Source organism: Eutrigla gurnardus (assembly GCF_963514095.1).
Source record: "Eutrigla gurnardus genome assembly, chromosome: 11".
NCBI lineage: Eukaryota > Metazoa > Chordata > Actinopteri > Perciformes > Triglidae > Eutrigla > Eutrigla gurnardus.
Genome location: NC_139925.1, coordinates 22,182,419 through 22,204,804, shown reverse-complemented (window position 1 = coordinate 22,204,804; position 22,386 = coordinate 22,182,419). Strand labels below are relative to the sequence as shown.

Sequence of the window (22,386 nt, the reverse complement as noted above, 5' to 3'; positions counted from 1 at the left end):
ATACAATCCTAGCTTTTAGCTATGTAGTTGTTTGTTTTGCAGTCACTCTGTTGAGGCGTTTAATTTCACTGCTGTGTGAGGGAGAGGCTTTTGGCAGACTGAGTGTTCATTAAACACAGTAATGAGACTCGCTGATGTATGCTAAAGACTTTAGGCGTGAACCGCAGTCTTGTTTAATGCATAGCTACCACTAATTCCAAAAGTACATCTTAAAACACCTGCTTGCTGTCGTTATTTTGTGTGTGTGTGTGTGTGTTTTTTTTCCATATTGCATCCCTAACTTCTGCAGCTAATCTAGTCTGTTGCTAATTTAAATTCAGTATCTTGCCTTGTTGCAGACACACATTCCGATGGGCACTAACTGGCTTGAGACCTGTCAAAAACCATGTACAGCTAATATAATAAATTATAGAAAAACAATTGTCATAATACAGTATGTCCTCTGTTTTACATTATGGTGACAGGATTATAATGAAGTATTCTTCAATTATGGTTGAAGAACGGTTGATGCAGCCATTCATAAAGTTGATGCATACGGAGTACTACAATCTATCTGGTGTAGTTGGTAACAGCAGGGGGTTTGTCGGATACTTGGTCGATCAAACCTGAAAGCTCTGGATTAAAGGGTGTCCTTCACAGCACCAGGGCCCTTGGTAAACCCCATTGATGCCTATATTTGGTTCTACCGCTCTGTGTAAAGCTGTGGCTAGGAATGTTTGAGCAGGAAACAAAGTGTCAACTCTAGCTAGCTTGTTTTCTCCTCTGTCCGTAGCCTCTTTAGAAAGTGGAGGAGGATGATTGGCTGATAAGGAGCCTGGCCTCCTGACCACGCGATCGCAGAGAGATTCCGTTATTTCCATGTTCATTGCGTGTGTGATGGGACGATATCTGATTTGTACCACAGATCACAATAATAAAAAAAACACTCAGTAAGTTGATCGTTGTGTATTTGCATTATCGGGATAATCATAAATATCGTCACTAGTGACTTGAAAACGCTGTCTAGCTCGCAGTGGAAAAATAGAGCCTGATTTTAAAATAAAGGATACAGAAATGCATTTTTAAAATGTTTTTATGCTTTTATTCATGCAGGGAGACCTTATGATGTATGATCATCAATAAATATATTTCATAAATTTATCCAAGTCACCCGTTGCTTGTGCATCTTTTGTCTCTCGCACAATTCGGTTGCATATTTTGCTGTGTGCTGTCCCCAATTTTTTTAAGTGTTAAAAACGGTGCTACTGATGGCAACCAAAAGCCAATAATTGGTTGCTAATTTTTCAAAGTGGCTGCCAATTGCATCTGTTATTGTCGAGTCCTGCCTAGGGAGTAAAATACCTTGTGGGGGGGGGGGGGGGGGTTACAGCATTTAGGATTGTGTGTGATTTCTGAAATATTTGTCATAGTGGAGTCCTGTGTAAACAATACCAACGAGTCATGATCACCGTTCCTAAACACAAATCATTAGCTATGTGCCGCCCAATTTCCCTCATATTGGAGGTGACCACAGGGATTTCCGATTTTTAAACCTGCATTAGTTTGTGGCTTGAAATACCAGTGGAACGCCACAGTTTTCATCCACACTGAGAATTCCTACAAGATGACGCAGGACCCACCAACATACTCCTGTTTACCGATGTGACTGGTGTGTGATGCTTGGAACCAAAGAAAACCAAACAAACTGGAGAAGAGAATGAGCCATGTGTTCTGTAAAAGGCCAATTCGCTCACTGGTTTTAAATGGATTATTTCAGAGGTCTTTAACTTTTTTCAGGCCGAGGCCCCCTTGGCTGATAATAATACAATGGAGGGACCCCCTATTACGTATCATATACAATCATGTTGCACCAGGCCAATAATAATGTGTAGTGCAGCTTGTAGTGCCATGTATAAAGGTATGTTGTAATGATGTTTGTATACCATAATAAGCCATTAAAATAATTGTTGACATATTCATATATTTACAGAAATTACTCTTATTATTATTGTTATTATTATTATTATTATTATTATTATTATTATTATTATTATTATTATTATTATATATTAGCATTTCTACATCACAATTTCACAACCCTTACCCAATAACATTTAAAAAATTGGGCGATTTATATTTACATGAAAATTTAGGGCATTTAGCAGACGCTTTTGTCCAAAGCGACTTACAATAAGTACATTTGTCGAAAGAAAGAAACCACAACATATCATTGCTGATAAAGTAAGAGCTAAGAAATGGAAACAAGTGTTAGGTCCTCTTCTGAGTAAAGTAGTAGCTGTACAGCAAGGATACCTTAAGTACAACAGTGCTATGATCAAAGTTCAAATATTTGCTTATTATAGGTTGTGTTCATGTTAATGTGTATTTTTGGACATTTTAATCGGAAGAAAAAACGTTTGGATTAAAATAACTTTGGGGACCCACTGCAGTAGCTCTGTGGACCCCCTATCTGATCTATTTGCATTGATTTGCTGCTCTGTGGGGGCCTCGTTGAGACGAGAAAGCGCTCTCCTTTTGCAAGCTACAGGCTGCTTCCAAATAGCTTCAATAAATGCATCTGCTTAATATCTAGAGGCTCTGTAGCCATGAAAACCTGTTCTCATAGCTGCCCTCTCCCTCTGTGCTTCCTCAGAGGTTTTAGTATTCAGTATTTACCAATACACAGGATCTGATGTAACTTCTGTTGTTTAAACAGGGTGACTGGCCCGTTTTCTCAAGGTGACAGTGGCTTCGGATTGAGGAAGTAGAGGCTGGCAACGGCCTTCAGTGGGGAAAGAGATCAGTTAATGACAAATCAATTTCAGTGGCAGCCTGTGCTCTAGAAACATGCCAACCATCTGGGTATTTTTGGACTTGCATGTCAGGGCCAAACAATGCTACCAGTCTTTGTTTATACCTGCACACTTCTTTTTCCTTTTTTTTAAGCAGTTTTTGAGGGAGTTTGCCAGCACAGTAAGTCAACTATCCCAAAGCTAACATAGTTATTCTGGGCATGTGACCAAAACAAATAAAAGTAACACGATAAAACAGTACTTTTGGAAGAATTTCTAGTTCAGATGCTAAACGAAGTGGCTTTCTGGCCTTCACACTCTATTTAATAGGAGACTAATGTACTTAACGGCAATACATGTGGTGACTGTAACGATTTCCACTGGCTAGACGTGTGTGTGTGTGTGTGGCACAGCTGGGCAGCTGTGGTCCAGGAATGCAGGAATCTTCACTTCCTCCTTTCGTCCTATTGTTTCACACTAGTCCAGTAGCCTGCAGCACAAAATGCAAACAAAACCAGATGATCCTATGGCTGTAGAGTCGCAATTTAAAGCTGCTGGCCCAGGGCCCTCCTGTTTTTGTCGCTGTTCCTCCAGTTGTTTGCTCGCTGTGGTGGATATACAGACGTCGGACAGTTAACAATAGCTCTGAAGCAAAGCACGGCTCCTCGAATCCCCTTTGGTCTCAGATCGGAAATTTAGGCCCCATCCTGGCGGTCTGCTTTCTGTTCGCCAATTAATGCACTCTGCAGAAATTTGCCTCTGAGTCAGTTGTGTTGTGACATATTGATACCTTGAACGGTAACAAAACCAGATGGACCAGTAAAAAAAAAAAGGGTGTAACTAGCTTTTTAAAATACAGTTGAGCCATCTTAATACAGATTAATACAAGATCCTTACTTGTATTTGCTCTCATTAATACAATGTCTGCAGGGATACACTGTTGGTTTAGATAGTGCTTGGTATGACACTTCCCTGCAGGGTGGCTCAACACAAAAGAAATGATGGTGACAGGTGAAGACATCTGTGGGACTTGCCCCACTAAAACACACATTTACAGCTCTGTGTTGCTGTATTTGAACTGTAAACTCAGCAGGTTTTCCTCTTTTTAAGTCGAGGAGCTGCTACTGTCAATCATCAGGGTCTCATTCATTCATTCATATCTTCCAAACTACATTTAAGCTTGTATTAAAGGCCTCTGTGGAAACAAAGGTATAGTTGCAAGTAATATGGGTTTATTATTCATTTTTTTTGCACTATTATGATGGACAGGAGTAAACAAAACAAAATTGTTTGTCGTTAAGCCAACCAGCTGAAGGATGTACGGATTTTAACCTTACACACTTTACTCAGCATCCACTATCCACTGGTGCATCACGACACTGAGAGACACATGTTGGCTTGTTGGTGTGTGGGGCACCCAAAATGTGTAAAACATTTGGCAGTGTTTTCAGCCAATCACTGATAGCCGATGTATTCGTCCAAACGCTAGTAGCTTCGTTAGTCTATTTATAAAGAAACATAAGATGATGGTAATCACAATGTGCTAGGGCTGCACGATTCTGGAAAAAATGTGAATCACAATTTTTTTACTTAGAATTGAGATCACGATTCTCTCGCACAATTTTTTTCCACAACATGTTTATTGCACTGATGAACTTTAACAAAACAAAAAAACATTGCTTCGGCAGAGGCATAGTAGTAGTTCTATCATTGGAAGATAAATCATTTTTACAAAAGTAAAATAAAATTGAGACATGCGGCTGATAGTGAAATCACTGTCAGGCTCAAATACGGCTCCGTGGTCCGACTGGACGTAGCGGAAAAATGATCGATTTCCCGCAATTCTGCCTCGACCACTGCCCGCTGCTTATTGTACATGTCGGGAAGCGCAATGTTTGAAAAGTAGTTGCGGGAGGGCATCTTGTACCGTTTGTTGTGAGTGTTTATCATCTTCCGAAATCCCTCATGTTGTACAGTGCTTATCGGGGCCACCTCCACACCTACGAATGCAAACCTTTTTTGGGCACGAGGTGATGTCAAGACGCTTTACCATAGGTTGAGGGAGGAGGCAGCGGCACTGCTGCGTTTTGGGGGCGCTTCAAAAAATCCGGGAGGAAATAGGAGCATTTGTGATGCAGCTCGAGATATCAAATGCTTCAGAATCGCTGTGTGTAGAAATGAGATCACGTGTGTATGTGTGAATCGAGATCGCAATTTTTTAACGATTTTTTGTGCAGCCCTACAATGTGCCATTTCTTATTACTAATGCATTATAAGTCGGATTTGTTGCCGCAACAGCGTCGGCACAGGCTACTGATGTAGCCTATTTTTAAATTTGTGATGGCAGCTAGGCTGTGGTAGCTAGGCCGTGGCAGCTAGGCTGTGGTAGCGACCTATCAATCACAAGGTAGCTCCGCCCTAAAGAATGCCCTGCTTTTATCATCTATTTGACTCTAAATGGACCGTAATGAACATCATGCTGGATTGAAGAAGACTAGAAACTGGAGATTGAGTCCATGAACTCATGTTTATAGTTACTGGGATAATAAATCAAGTGAGAAGTAGGCTCATTTTATCATAGACCTCCATGTAATCAGGCTTCTTTCTGGCCCCTGATGGCCGGCAGAGAGAATGCAAGTTAAAGGTTGTCTGGCCATACAGACAGGGTACAACTCTGCTGTTGAACTGGTTCAGAGCATGTTGGCATGTTAACGCAATGGTCAAACTCTTTTTCCATATTTTGTGCTGATATGATAGAGTTGCTTGAAATCATAGTTTAATACCAGCTGAATGTTTTTCTGATCAGTGGTGGAATGTGGAATCTTGGTGTCTGTTGTTCGGCCTATTGTTGCTGGCGATGTGAAAACATTTAGTTTATCTCTCCCTCCTCTAAAACTGTAACTACGTACACACACTGATGCATTCTTATACAGTGTTTGGGCGGGTCAGTGTGGCAGGAGTGTGAGAAGTGTGTGGTATGTGACTTCACAGCCCGACACCAAATGTAGATGCCATTGGTGCGGAGGGCGAATCGGTCACATTCAGCTCAACAAACATGTGCTTAGAGTTCTTAGTTTTCAAACAACGACCTCAACTATGGTTCAAGAATGTTCTCAAATGATATGGCATCGTTTGAAACACGAGAGAGATGAGACCGAGTTATCTCAAACGAAATGAAGCTGCTTTAGGCAGGAGCACAGTAAGTTTCTGTGCCTCTGGCATTGATTTCATACTTTGCAGTAGAGCTCCAGTTAAGTGATTTTCCTTCCAGTCCAGTTGAGTTGTATTTAAAACAAATGCTATCATTGGCAGGGATCACGTTAAGAAAGAGGGATTCAATACTAAAAGCTGGATTTAATGACTCCTCTGGGTGGATGAATTTGCAGCGTATGGAAGACGGCTTTGAATGCTTAAAAGGAAAGTGGCTTTGCTAAATTGAACTGCGTGTGATCATGTGTGTCCGTGCACATTTGTGGCTGTTTTGCTTGGGTTGAAAGACAGGTGTGCTAATTAAAAACACTGACGTGCTCTATTTTCTCTCACCTGTTCCCCTCCTGGGGCCATGTGTTGGCTGAACTGTGTAGCAGTTAAAGCCAAGCTTTCTGGGAAAACAAGCTGTGCAAGTGTGCCTTCATCATTCTGACAGAAACTAGATAGATCAAGCTTTAAACTGAATTTAGTTGCTTGCGTGTTAAAAGTGTTCAAAAAAAGTAGTTGCTTTCTTGACTTCGAATTAGAACACACACTATAATTTTCCTTAATCGGAAATATCTTCATGAGTGACATGACAAAGCTGTCTAGTCTATCTAATACAATTATAATACAATAAAATATAAAAGGAAAAAATAAATAAGAAGTGTGTGGGATTTAAATAAAGGTTTTGTCAATTTATGTTTAAAGGGTGCTCAAAGGCTTTAAAAGTAGAAAAAGTCAGTCAGGAGTAAATAGGTTTTCATGCGTCAATGGTAATGTTAATAAAGCGGATGTGCATGTCACTATCTGTCATTATGTAAAACAGAAATCTCTTCTCTTTTAATCATTAGAGAAGCTCGGTTGTGATTGGAAGTTCACCTGCTGGAAACCAGAAATCTCTCGGAAAACTCCCATCAGAGGAAGTGAATAAACAACTAGTGCTGTAGTCGATGCCTCAGGCCTTCAGTGGAGCCGCCGGTCGGCTGTCAGCAGGAGACTCAGACACGCCGTTAGTGAGCGCCGCTGTTCAAATAAGGGCTCCAAAATGTCAAGAGACGGATTGATGACGAGACGGTGAGTGAGCGTGAGATTGGGATCACAATGGAAAGTTCAGCATGCAGGTTTTCCATGCTGCCCTCCGTGACGCCACGATATGAGAGCAGGTGAAAGGGACAATAATGTGCTTCTTATAATGTCATGCAGGCTTCATGTTCCCACCCACTCCCAAAAGAACAGCAGACATACTGTATATACACCCTCTTAACAAAAGGTGAGCTGTTAATTCATAAATATTCACCTGGATACCCGTAGGAAATCTGTATACTTTTATAAGAAAGTATATGGATTAGTGAAATATTATTGCATGTTGCAAAACCTAGACTTTATTACTGACTTAAGGATTTAAACCTGGTCTGGGACCTTGGTTGCTACAAATGATATTCTAGTCACATGATGGGTTCGCAGACTCAATGAGGCCGCCCTGATTAATTTCAAACACGTTTGATATTTAGGGATAAAATCTAGATGATTATGTCAGTTCTTGAAGCAGAACCACAATAACCAATGAGAGACCAATGAGTGTTTCCAAGCAACAGCAAACATTCAAGCCCTTAAGGCTTAAGTTAGCTAGAGTACTACTGGGATACATATTATAGCTGACGGCTGAAGTCTCACCTCCAGAGACAAGCAGAGCGTTTTCTCATCCAGACGTGTTCAGCCTTCTGCTTTTTCTTTTTTTCTCTACAGCAACGTGTTGCACCTGCTTGGTTTACATCTGCTTCCCCATGAGATGGCATGAGGTGCTGTGCTGCTCCCTCTGGCATGACAATCTCAATACTATCCTGTAGTATGTGATGTTTTAGAGCTTAGAGCGAAGAACATCTGTGAAGGTTTTCCTCATTTGTATGATGTAACCTGATTGTGTTGGGATGTTCAAACTCCTGTATCAGGTTACGCGATGTGTTCTTTCACCATTGACGTTGCACAATGGTCACATTGCAGGAGGCGCAATGCTAGCAAATAAAGTCACATTGCAACTACTTTTCAGTTTAATACAAAGGAAAACTGATTCTCATTTCCACGACTAATCTAGTATTTCTATATGAATGAGCTACATTCTCGGTCGGCCCTCCACAGTTTCGTGATGGACTATATATTTTTACTCTGTGTGGGAGGAGCCTCCCCGGGGAGATCAGTTTCCCATAGCGGATATAGTAGGTGGTCTTGGAAAGGCCCGGGTTGAAGGTGGGTCAGGGATTTGATCGTGAGCTTTACACAACCCTCACCTTGACCCCGCCACTTCCTTAGTACTCGCTTCACCCCCTCTCCCTGCAGGGAGGAACGGGGCTCCCAATATGACCTGACGCGCCTTGAAACACGGAGCCCGGCTTGTTAACCATTCTGCATGAGTGCCTTTTTTGCTTTCATATGGTAAACGGATCTGCACTTCTTTAGCACTTTTCTGGTCTTTTTTCGACCACTCAAGGCGCTTTATACTACATTCAGTCTACATACACATTCATACGCCGATGGCACAGCGGGGGACATTTTGGGTTCAGTATCTTGCCGCTCGTCATTCCGACTGTAGGAGCCAGGAATCAAACCACCGGTCTTCCAGCTGGAGCATGACTCGCTCTACCTCTGAGCAACGGTCACTTTCAAATTTATCATGTTTTGCTTGAGCACCAAATTGTTTGTAGGTCTAGGTTTCTAACTTTCCTCCCAAAGTGCATCAAATGGTTAAATTTACATGCAGAAACCCTACTCCTGTAGTCTGAGCCAAGCTCCTGGGACACGACCTACGTTGACCTCTGACCTTATGTATGATAGTCTGGCAGACAAGCCTGCCAGGAGTTCGCCTCACACGACTGCTGTCACACAGGATTTACTGTGAATAGTGTGTCAGAGCTGCAGTCAATGAACATTAGTTCAGGTAAAAGAAATGGAAAGCACTATAAGCAAACATCCTTGGATCAAAATCCGATGGTGCACCCTTTTGTTTTTCCAGTAGTTGCAGAAGAACAGCTCCAGCTGAGTGGGCTGATTAGCATGCTGAGCTGTTGCAGGTCTGCTTTGTTTTTGGTGGTCAGGGAGGAGAGGGTGAAATGCCACACCGACGCTCCACCGGGCCGGCCATGTGCTGAGTATATAACACGGACTCACACACACGCTGTGTAATAGAGGTGTTGATGATGGGCATGAGCTAAGTGTATCCATTAATGTGTAGTAGAAGCCCATTGCTGATCTGGCAATACATTACATGGCTTTGCTTTATATGGAATATGTAGTTCTTAAGTTATTGGTCATAGTTTCTGTTACTTAATCAAGTCGAAAAACATTGTTTTGTAAAAACTCCCCCGTGTCCCCATCACCATCAGTCATCTGTGCCTCAACATGTAGCAGTCAGGCTGCCAGGCTGTGTTAACGTGCTGGTGACACCTCACCCAGAATTAATGAGCGGATAAACGTTTTGTTTTTCCAACCGCTAAATGCAACTAATCAGAATCCGCTTTCCATTCAGTGGTTTCTTTCTCTGATCATTTGTGAACTTGTTGTTTGTTCAGTCATTGCTCCGTCACTAAATGCTCTTTATGTCAAAATGAATTCGGCAAGACGTCTCCGCATCGTTTTCTAATGCGATACATCAAAATGACCATAGATTAAGTGACTTTTCAGACCCTTTTAGTGACGTAAAAAGGCGGCAAATTTAATGACTTATTCAGACCATCAGGGAAAAGGCGTGAAATATATATATTGTTAATTAATTCCCGATGCTGCTCAGAGTAATCACAGGGGCTCTTCTAGTGAAATCAAGGCATCTCTCCTCTGGTGTACACAGTCAGCAGGTGTGGTGCAGGCAGGAGGATGCTGGGAGTTAATGTAATACACACATCTTTACAATCTTGTGAATACTCATTCATGAATAGTTTAGTATAAATAAATAAATAAATATAGTTTTAGACAGATAATAAATAGTCACAAAAATCATCTTGATTGCGATGGGCAGAAGCAGTTTGTTGGCGCAGGAGTTTGATGAAGCGTGAGAATGTTTGAGTCGTGTTTGTTTCTGTGTCGGTCCGCTGGTGATCAGACCTACAGCCCTCGGTCACAGCAGACGGTGGCTAGTCGCCCGGACAGCCAGTGGCGTGGAGTCAGCTGCGTCTCTGTGTGTGGCGCTGAGCGCTATGAGTCATCGCTGGTCCGTCTGCTGACTGAAGACACACTGTCTCTGCTCTCCACTCACATTCTCTCACTCTTCTTTTCTCTTTGCGCCTCTTTCTATCTCCTCCCTCCCGCCTTTATTCCTCCTTTGCTTCTGTTCTTCTTCACTTTTCAACTGAGGAAACTATTTTTTGCCTCGCTGTTAGACAAAAGCAGTCTTTGATATCACTGCTTTGTTTTGATAGTGGCGTTGTATTCCTCGTGGTTGTCCTTGAGTCGTGTTGTGTCTTCCCATCACTGTTGTTTCTGCAGTCCTCATGTCTTGTTTGGGAAATTTGAGTTTCTGTTGGTGCCACTGACGCTGACTCGGCAGTTCAGTCTCACTGAATCACAGACGACTTAAGAAGGAATTTGTCATGTTGAAACTGTAATAGGTTAGGGGTATTGACTAATCCGATAATTGTAGCTGAAGCTTGTCCTTCTTTTGTGCAGCACTTTGAATGTTTTCCTGGCATTTCTTCTGCATTGCATACTGTAGGAGGCAGTAGAGAGCTAACGGGAAGTGAGTAGAGAGATGGGGGGGGGAAACATGTAACAAAGGTCTGGAGCCGGATTTGAACCGCAGACATTGAACGTACATAGTAAGCATTTTAAACTTATAGATCAGTGGGACGAGAGCCCTCAGCAATTTATTATTAGAACAAGTTTAGTCCTGTCTTTTATGGAGATACATTCAGTTAGTTATTTTGTAATTAGGCTGGACGTTGTGGCTTGAATAGGGCATCATATAGGCCCTATTCAAGCCACATATCTCATATATCTCATATTTTCTGCAGCCCAAGCGTTCGATGCATTTGATCATACCAGTGTGTGGAGTCTATTAAACTAATCTGGATGGAATCTGAAAAAGGAATGCAGCCCGTGGCCTATATGACATTTTAGATTACTTTAATTTTGAAATTTCACGTAAGAATAGCTTGATATTGTCTGAGGTGGTCTGCTATTATTTTGAAGTGGAATTAATCCACGGAAGCATGAACATGTCAGCGACATAAATCAGATTGGTGTTTGAAAATTGTATGCATTTATTATTTAGTTTGACTTAATTTTCGGTTGACTGACTGACTGACATTGAATGAATGTCAAATTCACTGGAAGATTGCATTTATTTTGATGTTGACTCTCCCATCAGTACCATAATGCCTAGTATATACACATGTATATAATATATAATGTTGCATAAAGGGTCGATAGTGTGCTTTCTGTCCGTCTGTCCTGCATTGTTTAAGACAAGAACCATTTGCTGTTAATGATATGAAAGCTTCTGTTTTGTCTCTCATGTTGAAAGTCTTGGTTTTTAAGTTAAGCTAACTTAAAACCTCTCTCTCTCTCTCATTCCCTCTCTCTCTCTCTCTCTCTCACACACACACACACACACACACACACACACACACACACACACACACACACACACACTTGCACATTCTTGGCGTGAGAGAAGCCATTCACATCTCCTCTGAAAGAGCATCTTTTATTCATGAATATTTCATGTAGACTTCCTCTCCCACCTCAGCAGCTCTGCTGCTAAATGTAAACACAGCTCACTATAAATAGAAAGTCAGCTTCAGTATCCTGCAAAATGCCTGCATTTTTTTTGACAAATGTCAGCTTTTAAGGAATACAGGAAGCGTTGTCTCAATTTCCTGTTGCAGCCATACATTCGCCCGGCTTATCTGAATGTTTGTTTTGAATTAGTTGTGAATGCTCTATGCCTGAATTCTGGTATTTTGAATTTAAGGTTATAACGATATCGAATAAGTGTTCTGAGCCCTCACGACTTCACCCGGTTCACCTTCTTTGCTGGATTCCCTGAGTTATGAGCATCATGTAAAAGATAACGGTGCTTTTGGATACTGGAGTGGTGGATTTCTCCTGGAGAACGCTGATATCTCTGTCATAACCATGTTTGCAATTTGCTTTCTACAAGTATAGCCGTGCACACAACACTGATCTGAGCCACTATTTGTTAAAGTCATTCCCATTCGTACTTGAGGAAGGCTGTCTACTCTGTCCGCCTGTCAGATCTGCACCTTGATGTTGATGTCGAATCCTTTACTGACTCACGCTCTCTTCTCCTCCTTTAGGCTCGTAATGTAAACACAGGAGAGCTGGCTGCTATCAAAGTCATCAAACTGGAACCGGGTGAGTTATCTCATCTTTCTTTATCTCCATTTTAGCTGCTATATATCCCTCTGTCTCTGCCTTTATCCACCTTTCTGTTAAGTTTTCCTCCATTCTTCTCATTTTTTTATCCCCTCACCATCTTTTTCCTTTAGTTTAAATTGTCCCATTTTTCCACAATCAGCTGCTGGTTTCCATCTTCCACTCCCCCATTTAAGAAAGGAAAACATTTAAAAATGACAGGAAGTGTGTAAAATATATAACCACACTGATGCCAAATAAGTGTTGAAACCCCATTTCACTGTTCTTTTGCTCTGTAAATAATGAAAACCATATAACCTAACATTATTACGCTAAATTATTTCTATAACGATATTTATAGACTACTGCTCTATACTTTTCCCGCCTATTCCATTCCTTATTTTGAAAAAAATGATGTATGGCAGTCAATGGCTTGGAAAAAGACATTTTTTTATCCCTTTTGAATTGCACCATGAATTCCACATATGATGTTTGTCAATTTGAATAGAATTTTGCGAGTCAACACAGTTACATTTTGTCATATGACTGTTGAAGAGTTGCTGGATGAAACGCATCAGCTCAGATAGCGTTACATTAGTGATGGAACGTAGCTAGTTAGCAAGACAAGATGGTGTGAAGAGAGATGTAGTTCACTGAGCAGTTTCACACAAAACCAAATGATACGACTATAAACCTTCACAAACAGACCTTCTGGACAAAAATCAGACAAAATGATCTTTTAAATTGACAAACATGACATGCGTAATTCATAATACAATTCAAAGGGATCATAACATGATTAGTCTTTTGCCATTGATTCTCTCATACGGCCCTGTGGGAAACACCAGAAGGGGAGTGAGTCAGCCCCTCTATAAGGGTCTTCAATAACTTCTGTTAGAATTGTAGTTGAGATAAATTGAATGAAAATGTGAGTGTGTGTACATGTTTTCTCCCCAGGTGAGGACTTTGCTGTTGTCCAGCAGGAGATCATCATGATGAAGGACTGTAAACACTCCAACATCGTAGCCTATTTCGGCAGTTATCTCCGGTAAGTTGTTGATATTAAAGCATTTGTGTGCGTGTGTGTGTCTGTTTGTGTGCACAGATGAGTGAGAATCCCCGGTGTGTATGTGTGAAGACGTGCTGACACTGTGTTCTCTGTTGTAGGAGAGATAAGTTGTGGATCAGTATGGAGTACTGTGGAGGAGGTTCCCTGCAGGATCTCTATCACGGTAAGAACGACATGCATCCAAACACACACACACACACACGTTTTCATGATAACTGCCGTTGCTTCTACTCTTTGTCACTCTGTGCTATCCAACCATCTCTTATTTCCTTCCTTGTTGCTCTCCTCCAGTGACCGGGCCTTTGTCGGAGTCACAGATAGCCTACATGTCACGGGAGACCCTTCAGGTAGCGTACACACTAAGCATAATTGCATTTCACGATATCAGTCAAACTATACTTTCAACTATTTATGGGACTGAAACATACTCATATCACTATATATTTTGTTAAAAAAACAAAATAATCCTGAATACAGTGATCATAAATCATAAGGTCTTTCTACATAAAGAAAGGGTAAAGACATTTTATTTTTGTATCCTGTATTTTTCACTTGTCTACCATGATAGCGAGCTAGACAACTTTTTCATGTCACTTCTCCACGATGAACCGATTGTTTTTTGTCACAGTACTCAATTAAATCCCACACCATCCCATCCCTATTCTGCGCTCCAGTTATATCCGTATATTTATGTGTTTGACTAGCAGATGGGGGATAAACAAAGGGTTTTATTCAGTTTCTGTCTCTGTGTAATGATGAGAACACAGACACCAACATCTATCAACACTTTAGCATCATCTCTGAGAGACAGTCTGACCACCTCGCCTTATTTCACGCTCCAGAGTGTATGAAGGAGTTGGTTTGTTTTGTCCTCATACAACCGCAGAAGAACACATTGGTTCATTTTTCTTTATGAGGCCATATTACATGAACAGCCTCATTATCTTAGTTCTCTGCCGATGCCTGAAACAGTCAGTAGCAGTAACCTCCAATCATGCGGACAAACTATGTTTGTCTCCAGAACCTGCACTGTTTTAAGTGAAAGCAATTTAACGTTTTTTGGATCCTCATCTTAGTGTGAGCATTTTAAAACTAGGTCAAGAACGCAAGAACAGGATAAAGCATTTACTGTTTTTCAGCTTTTCTGTTTAAAAGTCTGCAATTTTTGTTTTCATGTGGTAAAACTTTGAAACCGCCATCTTGGCCAGGACCTCTTTGTAAATTAGATTAAGAATCTCAACAGATCATACTGGCTAAATAAAGATATTAAAAAAAATCTCATCATTATGAAATTTAAAAATTAAAATGTAAATTAGAAGAAAAAATGAATTCCCCAAAGCCCCACATCTGCATAGAATCACAGAGGAAACACTGCAACGTGTTAGTGCTGTAGTCTTCTATAGAGATGATGTGTCGCTGCTGCCAACTGCAGGTTGAGCCAAACATCTGATTTTCATCGAGCTCACAGTTGCTTCTGGTGAAAAATATCTCAATATCTCCTTTTACGAGTTCTTCACTGTCCTGTCGACTGTTTCATTTGATCTGCGAGTGCCAGTAACAGGAGCTGCTGTGTGATTCTCTTCACAGGGTTTATACTACCTACACAATAAAGGCAAAATGCACAGAGACATCAAGGTGAGTTCGGAATGTGAATGTCACTTTAAACTCCTAAGCATCTTTAATCTGTAACACGTATACAGTAACACGTGTTTTAAGTTCCGTTCCAAGCCTTCTCAGTGTGAGTGCTGGAAGCATTCACAACATAGTTTCTTCTGGGTGTGAACTATCCATTTATTATTATCATCATCAACATAGAACTTCTACGTCGAAACCTCATTGAGCTGAACGTTTTGATGTTTCAATTAGTACATGAGTGCTATTGTTTTTCTCATTTTCAACTGCTATCAACACATTCATGTAGAAACCGTTCATATTTTAAAATGTTCCACAGCTTTCACACATTCTGGCTATTATTCAACATTTAAATCCCATTAAATATTGTAAGATAATAAAGACAACATTTGTGTGTGTTGGTCAGAATGTTCAGAGTGAAGAGGAGCTTTAAAATCTTTTCAGAAAAATACTTTTTAACTTGTTCTCATTCCCACAAATAACCTACACATTTGGTGACAGTCAGGAGCATGAACGTAAGATGATCATTCATCAAACTCCGGAAAAGAATAAAAGCACGTTCATTTAGCGATACCAAAAATGGAAATTGATCCCAAAATAATTGTAGAGACGACGCTGATGGTGTTGCTGGGGAAATCGATTCATAGCTGCAGGGTGCACTGATCGATGTCAGACCACTTAGTGGCAAAGTTGCGTTGCTGAATGCGCCCCTGAAGTCAAATTGAATTGCTGTGAAGTGTGTAATCCTGTGCTGGATCCTGACGCGTGTCGTGTTTGTGCCTGACAGGGAGCCAACATCCTCCTGACAGACAATGGCTACGTTAAACTAGGTGAGTGGAACACGCAACACTTCTGCAATTACCTCCTGCTTCAGTTACTCAACCTGAATGGCCTCATTCACTGACCCCCCCCTGTATTATTATCATTCTTCTTTCTTATTCCCCTCCCCACTTATCTCTCTCTCCGTAGCCGACTTTGGTGTGTCGGCTCAGATCACAGCAACTCTAGCTAAGAGGAAGTCGTTCATTGGGACTCCGTACTGGTTAGTTGTGCTTGTTTTTCTACATCGTACGTCATGCAGGTACTGCTTGCGAGAGGCTATCGATCCGTTTTTGGAATTCGATACATGGTTTTCAGCCTCGTCAAGCAGCATGAAGGAATTTGTGTAATGGTTTAAAACGATTTATTTTTTCCATCCTGGCTCTGCTGCAGCAGCTCTTCTCAGCCTCTCTCTGAAATGCTCTGTTTGAGCTCCTGCCCCTCCCTCCAAAAAAGCCCAGTCTGCTCCGATTGCTCAGCTGGCCCACCTCCAGGCACGATTTAAGTTGAGTTCCTGTGGAGGAGAGTAACTCCCTTTTGGCATGGAGTTTAGGTTTTACAACACTGAACACCTTTTAATGCACCAGAAACGATGTACGATATAACAGGGCAAAAAAGCATAACAGGTCAAAAGCACTTTTGGGTTCTAGACGTGCTCCTGCAGAAGCAGATCAGAAGTTAAAGTCATCAAGGGTTAACATCAGGGTCATGGTGGGGCCCATTAGTTGCTGCAGCCAGAGAAAAATATTGTAAACAATCTAATTTTCAGCACACATTTGACTCCCATTCTATCCCTCTCTCTCTCCTTGTTTTTTTCTTCTCTCCCCTCCTCCTCCTCCTCCTCCTCCTCCGCCTCCCCTCGTTCTCCATAGGATGGCTCCAGAGGTAGCAGCAGTAGAGAGGAAAGGAGGTTACAACCAGCTGTGTGATATCTGGGCTGTGGGCATCACTGCAATAGAGCTGGCTGAACTCCAGCCACCAATGTTTGACCTGCACCCCATGAGGTGTGTGTTATGTGATTAAGACCTGTTGTTGTTGCTGCGATAGTGTGATGAAAGCAGAGTGGAGACCTGCAGTCAACGTGAAACAATGTTGGAATGAAAAAGAAATGTCCATGTTAATGTTATGTGATATGAAACATTTTATTCTTCCCAGACGTTGGAGAAAAGAGACACAGTTTTTACAGCTCTGATGCATGATTTCTCAAAACGTGTATATATACACATAAAATAAATAAATATATATATATGAACTTTCTATTAAACGAAGTATAGGAGTACAACAACATAGTTGTATAGAGAACTTGTATGCTTATTCACCGTTATGTATCATGTAAAGACTCTGCTCTCCCTTTCTCCACAGGGCTCTCTTCTTAATGACAAAGAGTAATTTCCAGCCTCCAAAGTTGAAAGATAAAGTCAAGTGGTAAGAGAATACCCCGTCCATGATTCCTCACTTTCTTCACAACCATCCAGATACATTTAGTGTTGATATGACCCAGTTTCAGCAAATCTGTGCCTCGCTTGTTACCCACAGATTAACTCTTTGTCTTTTTCTCTCCCCGCCTCTGCTGGACGACAGGACAAATAACTTCCACCATTTCGTCAAACTGGCCCTGACCAAGAACCCAAAGAAGAGGCCCACAGCTGAGAAACTGCTGCAGGTGAACAATATAGCACACATTCTTCATAACAAACCGTTACTCTAAGTAGTAGGGTCATCATTAGCATAAACCATAACTTAAGCCAAGTGTCCTCAGTTGGTCTCAAAATAAGGCAGGTCCCCACAATGTGAGAGATTTATGTCCCCCCCCTTAATTAATTCTCAGTAATGCCCCAGTGATTAGTCATCGATTGACGGGCTAGCCAACAGATCTGATCAGTAATTTTAGTTATTCGTCAAGCAAAACAACGGACATCTGTCTCACACTAGAAGAATCAAACACCTTTGTGCTCTTATTGATCAGACGTCTAACACAACTCTCCGTCTCTCGGCTGTCTTCCAGCACCCTTTTGTGTCCCAGCCTCTCAGCCGGACGCTGGCGATAGAGCTGCTGGACAAATCCAACAACCCCGACCACAGCACTTTCAATGACTTTGATGATGACGACCCTGAACCTGAGGTAACCTTTGACCTTCTCGGTGTGCGTGTGTGTCGTCAAGCTTGTAGACGGGTCAACAGAGCAGTGTTTATGTTTTTGCTGGATGTCACTTCCTTTCCTTCACATCGTGTCCTCCTCCTCTCCTCATTCATCCTCCACAACCACAGGCACATGTGACTCATCTCTCTGCTCTTTGTCCCTCCCCCTGTTTCCCTTCCTTTCCTTCTCTTTCTCTTGGCTTTTATCTTCTCTTTTCTTCTTCCTCTTTTCTTCCTCCTTGTAGCACTTCCCCTTTCTCTCCATCTTTCTCTTCTCCTTCTTTCTCCCTCCCTATTTATTTCTCCTGTCTTCTTGTCTCCACCCCCCCTCCTCTACCCTCTCCTCAGTTTAAGTACAGGGGTCATTTCCTACCCATAAGCCCCGGTGCCCGACGTGCACCCCGTTTTGCGGCCCGTAGGAAGGTACCAGTTTGGGCTGCGGTGTCTGCGGTGATGTCATTCTAACACAAACGTTACTGTCAGTTGGAGGAGGAGCACAGAGCTGATTGAATAGAAAGTGGACTTCCATTCATGTCGCTGTCTACTGGTGCTGTCATGGAAACCGCCGTTGGCATGTGATTCCGATGGTTTACAATGGCAGTTGCATAATTAGTTGAACATGCCATTAGGCTCTTTTATTTAACGTTTGTGACTCTCTGGCTCATCAACTGCTCTGGTTATATTTGTATAATTACAAGGTTACAATTATAATCACAGTTTCAGTTTCTTTTTATTAAAAAAAAAGGAATATAATCCCTGATGAGGAACACACTTCCAGTGATTTTGGTCTGGTTGTTGTGGTGCTTTTTGTTGTTATGTTATGTATTTGATGTCCAAAGGAAACAAAATCTGCCTTCCAGCACCTCAAAGCTCAGAATCACCGTTATTCGGCCAAGTATGTGTACAAAAGGACGACTGTTTTGCATCTCTCGCAATGTACTACAGACTACTACAGAAATAGCAATAAATGCTAGAATGGCATGCATAAGAAATTTTTTTTTCAATATATATCCTTTAATTTCTATGTAGCTGTAACAAATATTACAACTTCATAGTAAAATCCAGCTCTGCTCGCTTCCATGACAGCACTATTGGCATCAGCAGACCACTAAATGTCACCTCCTTTCATTCTGGTTCTGTGTCTGGCCCAGAAACAAACGGCTCAGTTCATGAAGATGGCTACCAGAGTGTGATGTCATCGCACTCCTTAGAATACTGCACATAAAACACGTTTGTTGTGGTGAGCGCGATGCTGATGGTCCTTGCAGTCGTCAATGATAGGTTTAAATGACATCTGTTCTGATTTGTTCTTGCTACAGTAAAACTTTGACATTTTTAGATCCCATGAAAAATCACACTTTTATCAATAATCAAAGTCAGGATATGAAAAAAAAATTGATTACGCTAAAAAATATTGTTATTAAATGTCTTCCATATGACATTGGTTTTTATATTGCATATGTATATATCCTCGATATAAAACTTGAGTTCATCGATACCAGTTGCTTGATTGTGCTCCTCGTAGTTAGTGAGATACAGCCATTGCCTTATCAAGCTCGAGTGAGTCATTAGGCACCTGGCGAAATTTATGGGAAAACATCATAGTCCCATCATGTATCCAAAGACTTAATATAGTGTGATAAGATAAACTAACTTAGCCAAACAGTTTGAAAGATCTGTGCTGAGGGAAGTCTACAGAACACAAAAAAATAAAACTTCGGCGGTACAGTAAAGGCTGCCCATATGTTAGTCCAAGCATCTTAGAATAGACAGTGAGGATTGTTCTACCCAGCTATGATTAAAGGGTCCACATCTCGTCTCTCCATTTGGAAACAAGAGATACAGATTTTACACACACAAACACATCACATATGTCCGTTATGGAAGCCATCTTCATCTACTTGTTGCATTCCAGGTACTAACCATGAGTTGTGTGGTATGATTATGAACTTTATTACACCTGTAAGAGGTGGTTTTAAAATGCCAAATCTATACATGGATCTGTGCTAGATGTTACTTTTGCACAGTTGTACTTCATGAGCATGGTTTGAGGTTGCTGTGTTTTTACCTTCTGCAGATCAAATACTGAAGACTTAAAGTCATGTAGGGTTTGAATACATTGGGAATCCAGTATCTCTGTGCAGCCTGCTGTGGTTTGATCTGTACTGTATAAACATGAACACAGAAGTTGTCAAACAATACTTGACCGCTGTTAATATGCGGTCAAGGCAATTTATACAATGAATGTCCTTTAGCATATATTGCACACAGACTTTAGAGTTTTTACCTCCAGGGACTCATGAGGACAGTTTCTACAGTTGATGCCGTTGCCGAGGAAGGTTGCTGTTTCCTGTCCACTGTGTTGCTATGTTTTGGTTGTCTGGTTGCAGAGTGCGGCTGGATGTTTTGCTGTGTCATCAAATCCCACCCACAGGAAATAGCAGAGGGATTATGTTTTTTTTTGTTTTTTGGAGAGCCTATTGTAATCTTCTCAAGTTCCGTGTGTTAACGACTCCACTGTGTATAGTCTTTGAACAGCTATTTGACTCCAGGTTTTCCTCTTTCCTGATAGTCTCCAGTCTCTGTTCCTCATCGTATTCGCTCCACCAGCAGGAGCGCCAGGGAGGGGAAGACGCTGTCGGAGATCAACTGTGAGTTCACACATGAGGGTCAACGTGAACGAGTACATTCTGCTCAGAGCCTTCTAACTCTCTGTCTTCGCCTCTTTCTCCGCCTCCCACTTTGTCTTCCTCAGTTGGCCAGGTGAAGTTCGATCCTCCGCTGAGAAAGGAGACCGAACCTCACCATGAACCGGTGAGTTTTTAGCCGTGGCGTAGATCGTGTGTCTGTCTGTCTGTCTGTGAGAGAGACTTGCGTGTTCATCACCTCACCAGCACCGGCATGGCTGTAATCACCGGCTCACAGGAAGCACCTCGACAAATCTGTGTTTGTTTCACCAAACCCGAAGCCCATCCTGTGGTTTGAAAATGGAGGCCTTTTGAAGTCGGGACGTAGGGCTGCACGATACGATTGTTTCCGCGTCGACGTCGCGATGGTCACATCGCAGGACGTGACGATGTCTGCAAACACATCAGGATTTTGCTGCTCGATACAAAGGAAAACTCCCATTATTCTAATTTTTCATTATATATTAAGTATTTAGTTTCATGATGAACTCTATATATTTTTACACTTTTTATGCCAGCCGCTCTTTTTCTCAGATCATTCCCCCGTAGCGGTGCACCATGACCGGCTATATTAGGTCGGCTTGGAAAGTCGTGTGTTGAAGGTGGCTCGGGGATCCGACCGTGAGCTTTACAGCAAAAAAAAAAAGCAATGTCGTTTTTGTTCCATTATCGTGCAGCCCTATAGTTATTTCCCGATCTATGCCAGCCACAGTTGTAAAATATCTTTTATAGTGGTTAACGGATGACATCAGGTTGATTGAGGTCAGTGTCTGGGTGAGGGGCTCCGGTGACCAGAAGGAGCTCAGAGTACAACTGCTGCTCCTTTGCTTTGAAAGGTTCCAGTTGAGGAAGTAGGACAAATTCTGGGCATGCCCGAATCAGGGGAGACCCTTTAGGTAGAACCAGGACATGCTGATAGGGATGATGTGTCCCGCCTGGCCTGGAAATCTTCAGGACCCTCCTGCTACTAAGGCTCAGAGCAGGAAAAGAAGCAGAGAGTTGCTTATAGATGCATAGAATAATAGTTGTAGTTTCTCCTTATTCACAGGGATGGATGGACACATGATCCACCAGGTTAGAGAGGAATATAAGGGCACATGCATCCTTGCTTTTTGTTCAGATTTTGTGAAAATGGTTCATTTCTTTATGCTGTGTTTTTGCACAAAACACTGGCTTTGAAAAAACATTGAATTGCTTGTTAAAAGTTTCTTGTTAAGTTAGATTTTAGATTTTGCAGGATTGATTTTCACAATCACAACGTCCGCTCCCTCACTTCCTCCCCACTCTTTCTGTCCTTCCTTTGCACTTATTCCTAGAGTCCTGATCCTAAATCTGTTTAGCCATCGATGTAGATCCATGTAATGTGTCACAGTCATCAGTGTAGGCCTTTGTGACTTTGACCAACATGCATCCATTCGTCCTTCAGTTTCTCCTTGACAGTAATATGATAACGTGGTGGGGTCGTCTCTCGGTCTTGCTGACGAGTGTGGTTTGTTGCTCTCCAAGAGACGTCCATTCGAGATTACAGTGCTATGTGTAGCATTTAAAATCAATTCTTACATGTTATTAACGTAATGTATAAACGTAATTACTCATAAGCAGCAGCATTCCCTGACATCTTTGCTCAAAAGCAAACACAGATGATGGATGATTATGGTAAAAGGTCTTAATTCAAAGAATAGTCCCAATAATACCACAGGAATTAAACAAAGAC

General features: G+C 41.6%; 1 protein-coding gene across 6 annotated transcripts in view; it reads left to right on the top strand.

The window, feature by feature from the left end:
• Window positions 1-22,386, top strand: part of LOC311020649 (mitogen-activated protein kinase kinase kinase kinase 3-like) — a gene marked incomplete at its 3' end in the record, with an annotated part of 49,655 nt that overhangs the window by 1,665 nt on the left and 25,604 nt on the right. For all 6 annotated transcript variants that reach the window (XM_084020829.1, XM_084020827.1, XM_084020826.1 and 3 more), the window contains exons 2-14: window positions 12,269-12,326; window positions 13,284-13,374; window positions 13,494-13,558; window positions 13,687-13,742; window positions 14,983-15,030; window positions 15,815-15,857; window positions 15,997-16,069; window positions 16,719-16,850; window positions 17,209-17,271; window positions 17,428-17,509; window positions 17,852-17,968; window positions 20,558-20,636; window positions 20,741-20,799. In XM_084020829.1, the coding sequence (XP_083876955.1) occupies window positions 12,269-12,326; window positions 13,284-13,374; window positions 13,494-13,558; window positions 13,687-13,742; window positions 14,983-15,030; window positions 15,815-15,857; window positions 15,997-16,069; window positions 16,719-16,850; window positions 17,209-17,271; window positions 17,428-17,509; window positions 17,852-17,968; window positions 20,558-20,636; window positions 20,741-20,799 (966 nt within the window). The remainder of the gene's footprint in view (window positions 1-12,268; window positions 12,327-13,283; window positions 13,375-13,493; window positions 13,559-13,686; window positions 13,743-14,982; window positions 15,031-15,814; window positions 15,858-15,996; window positions 16,070-16,718; window positions 16,851-17,208; window positions 17,272-17,427; window positions 17,510-17,851; window positions 17,969-20,557; window positions 20,637-20,740; window positions 20,800-22,386) is intronic.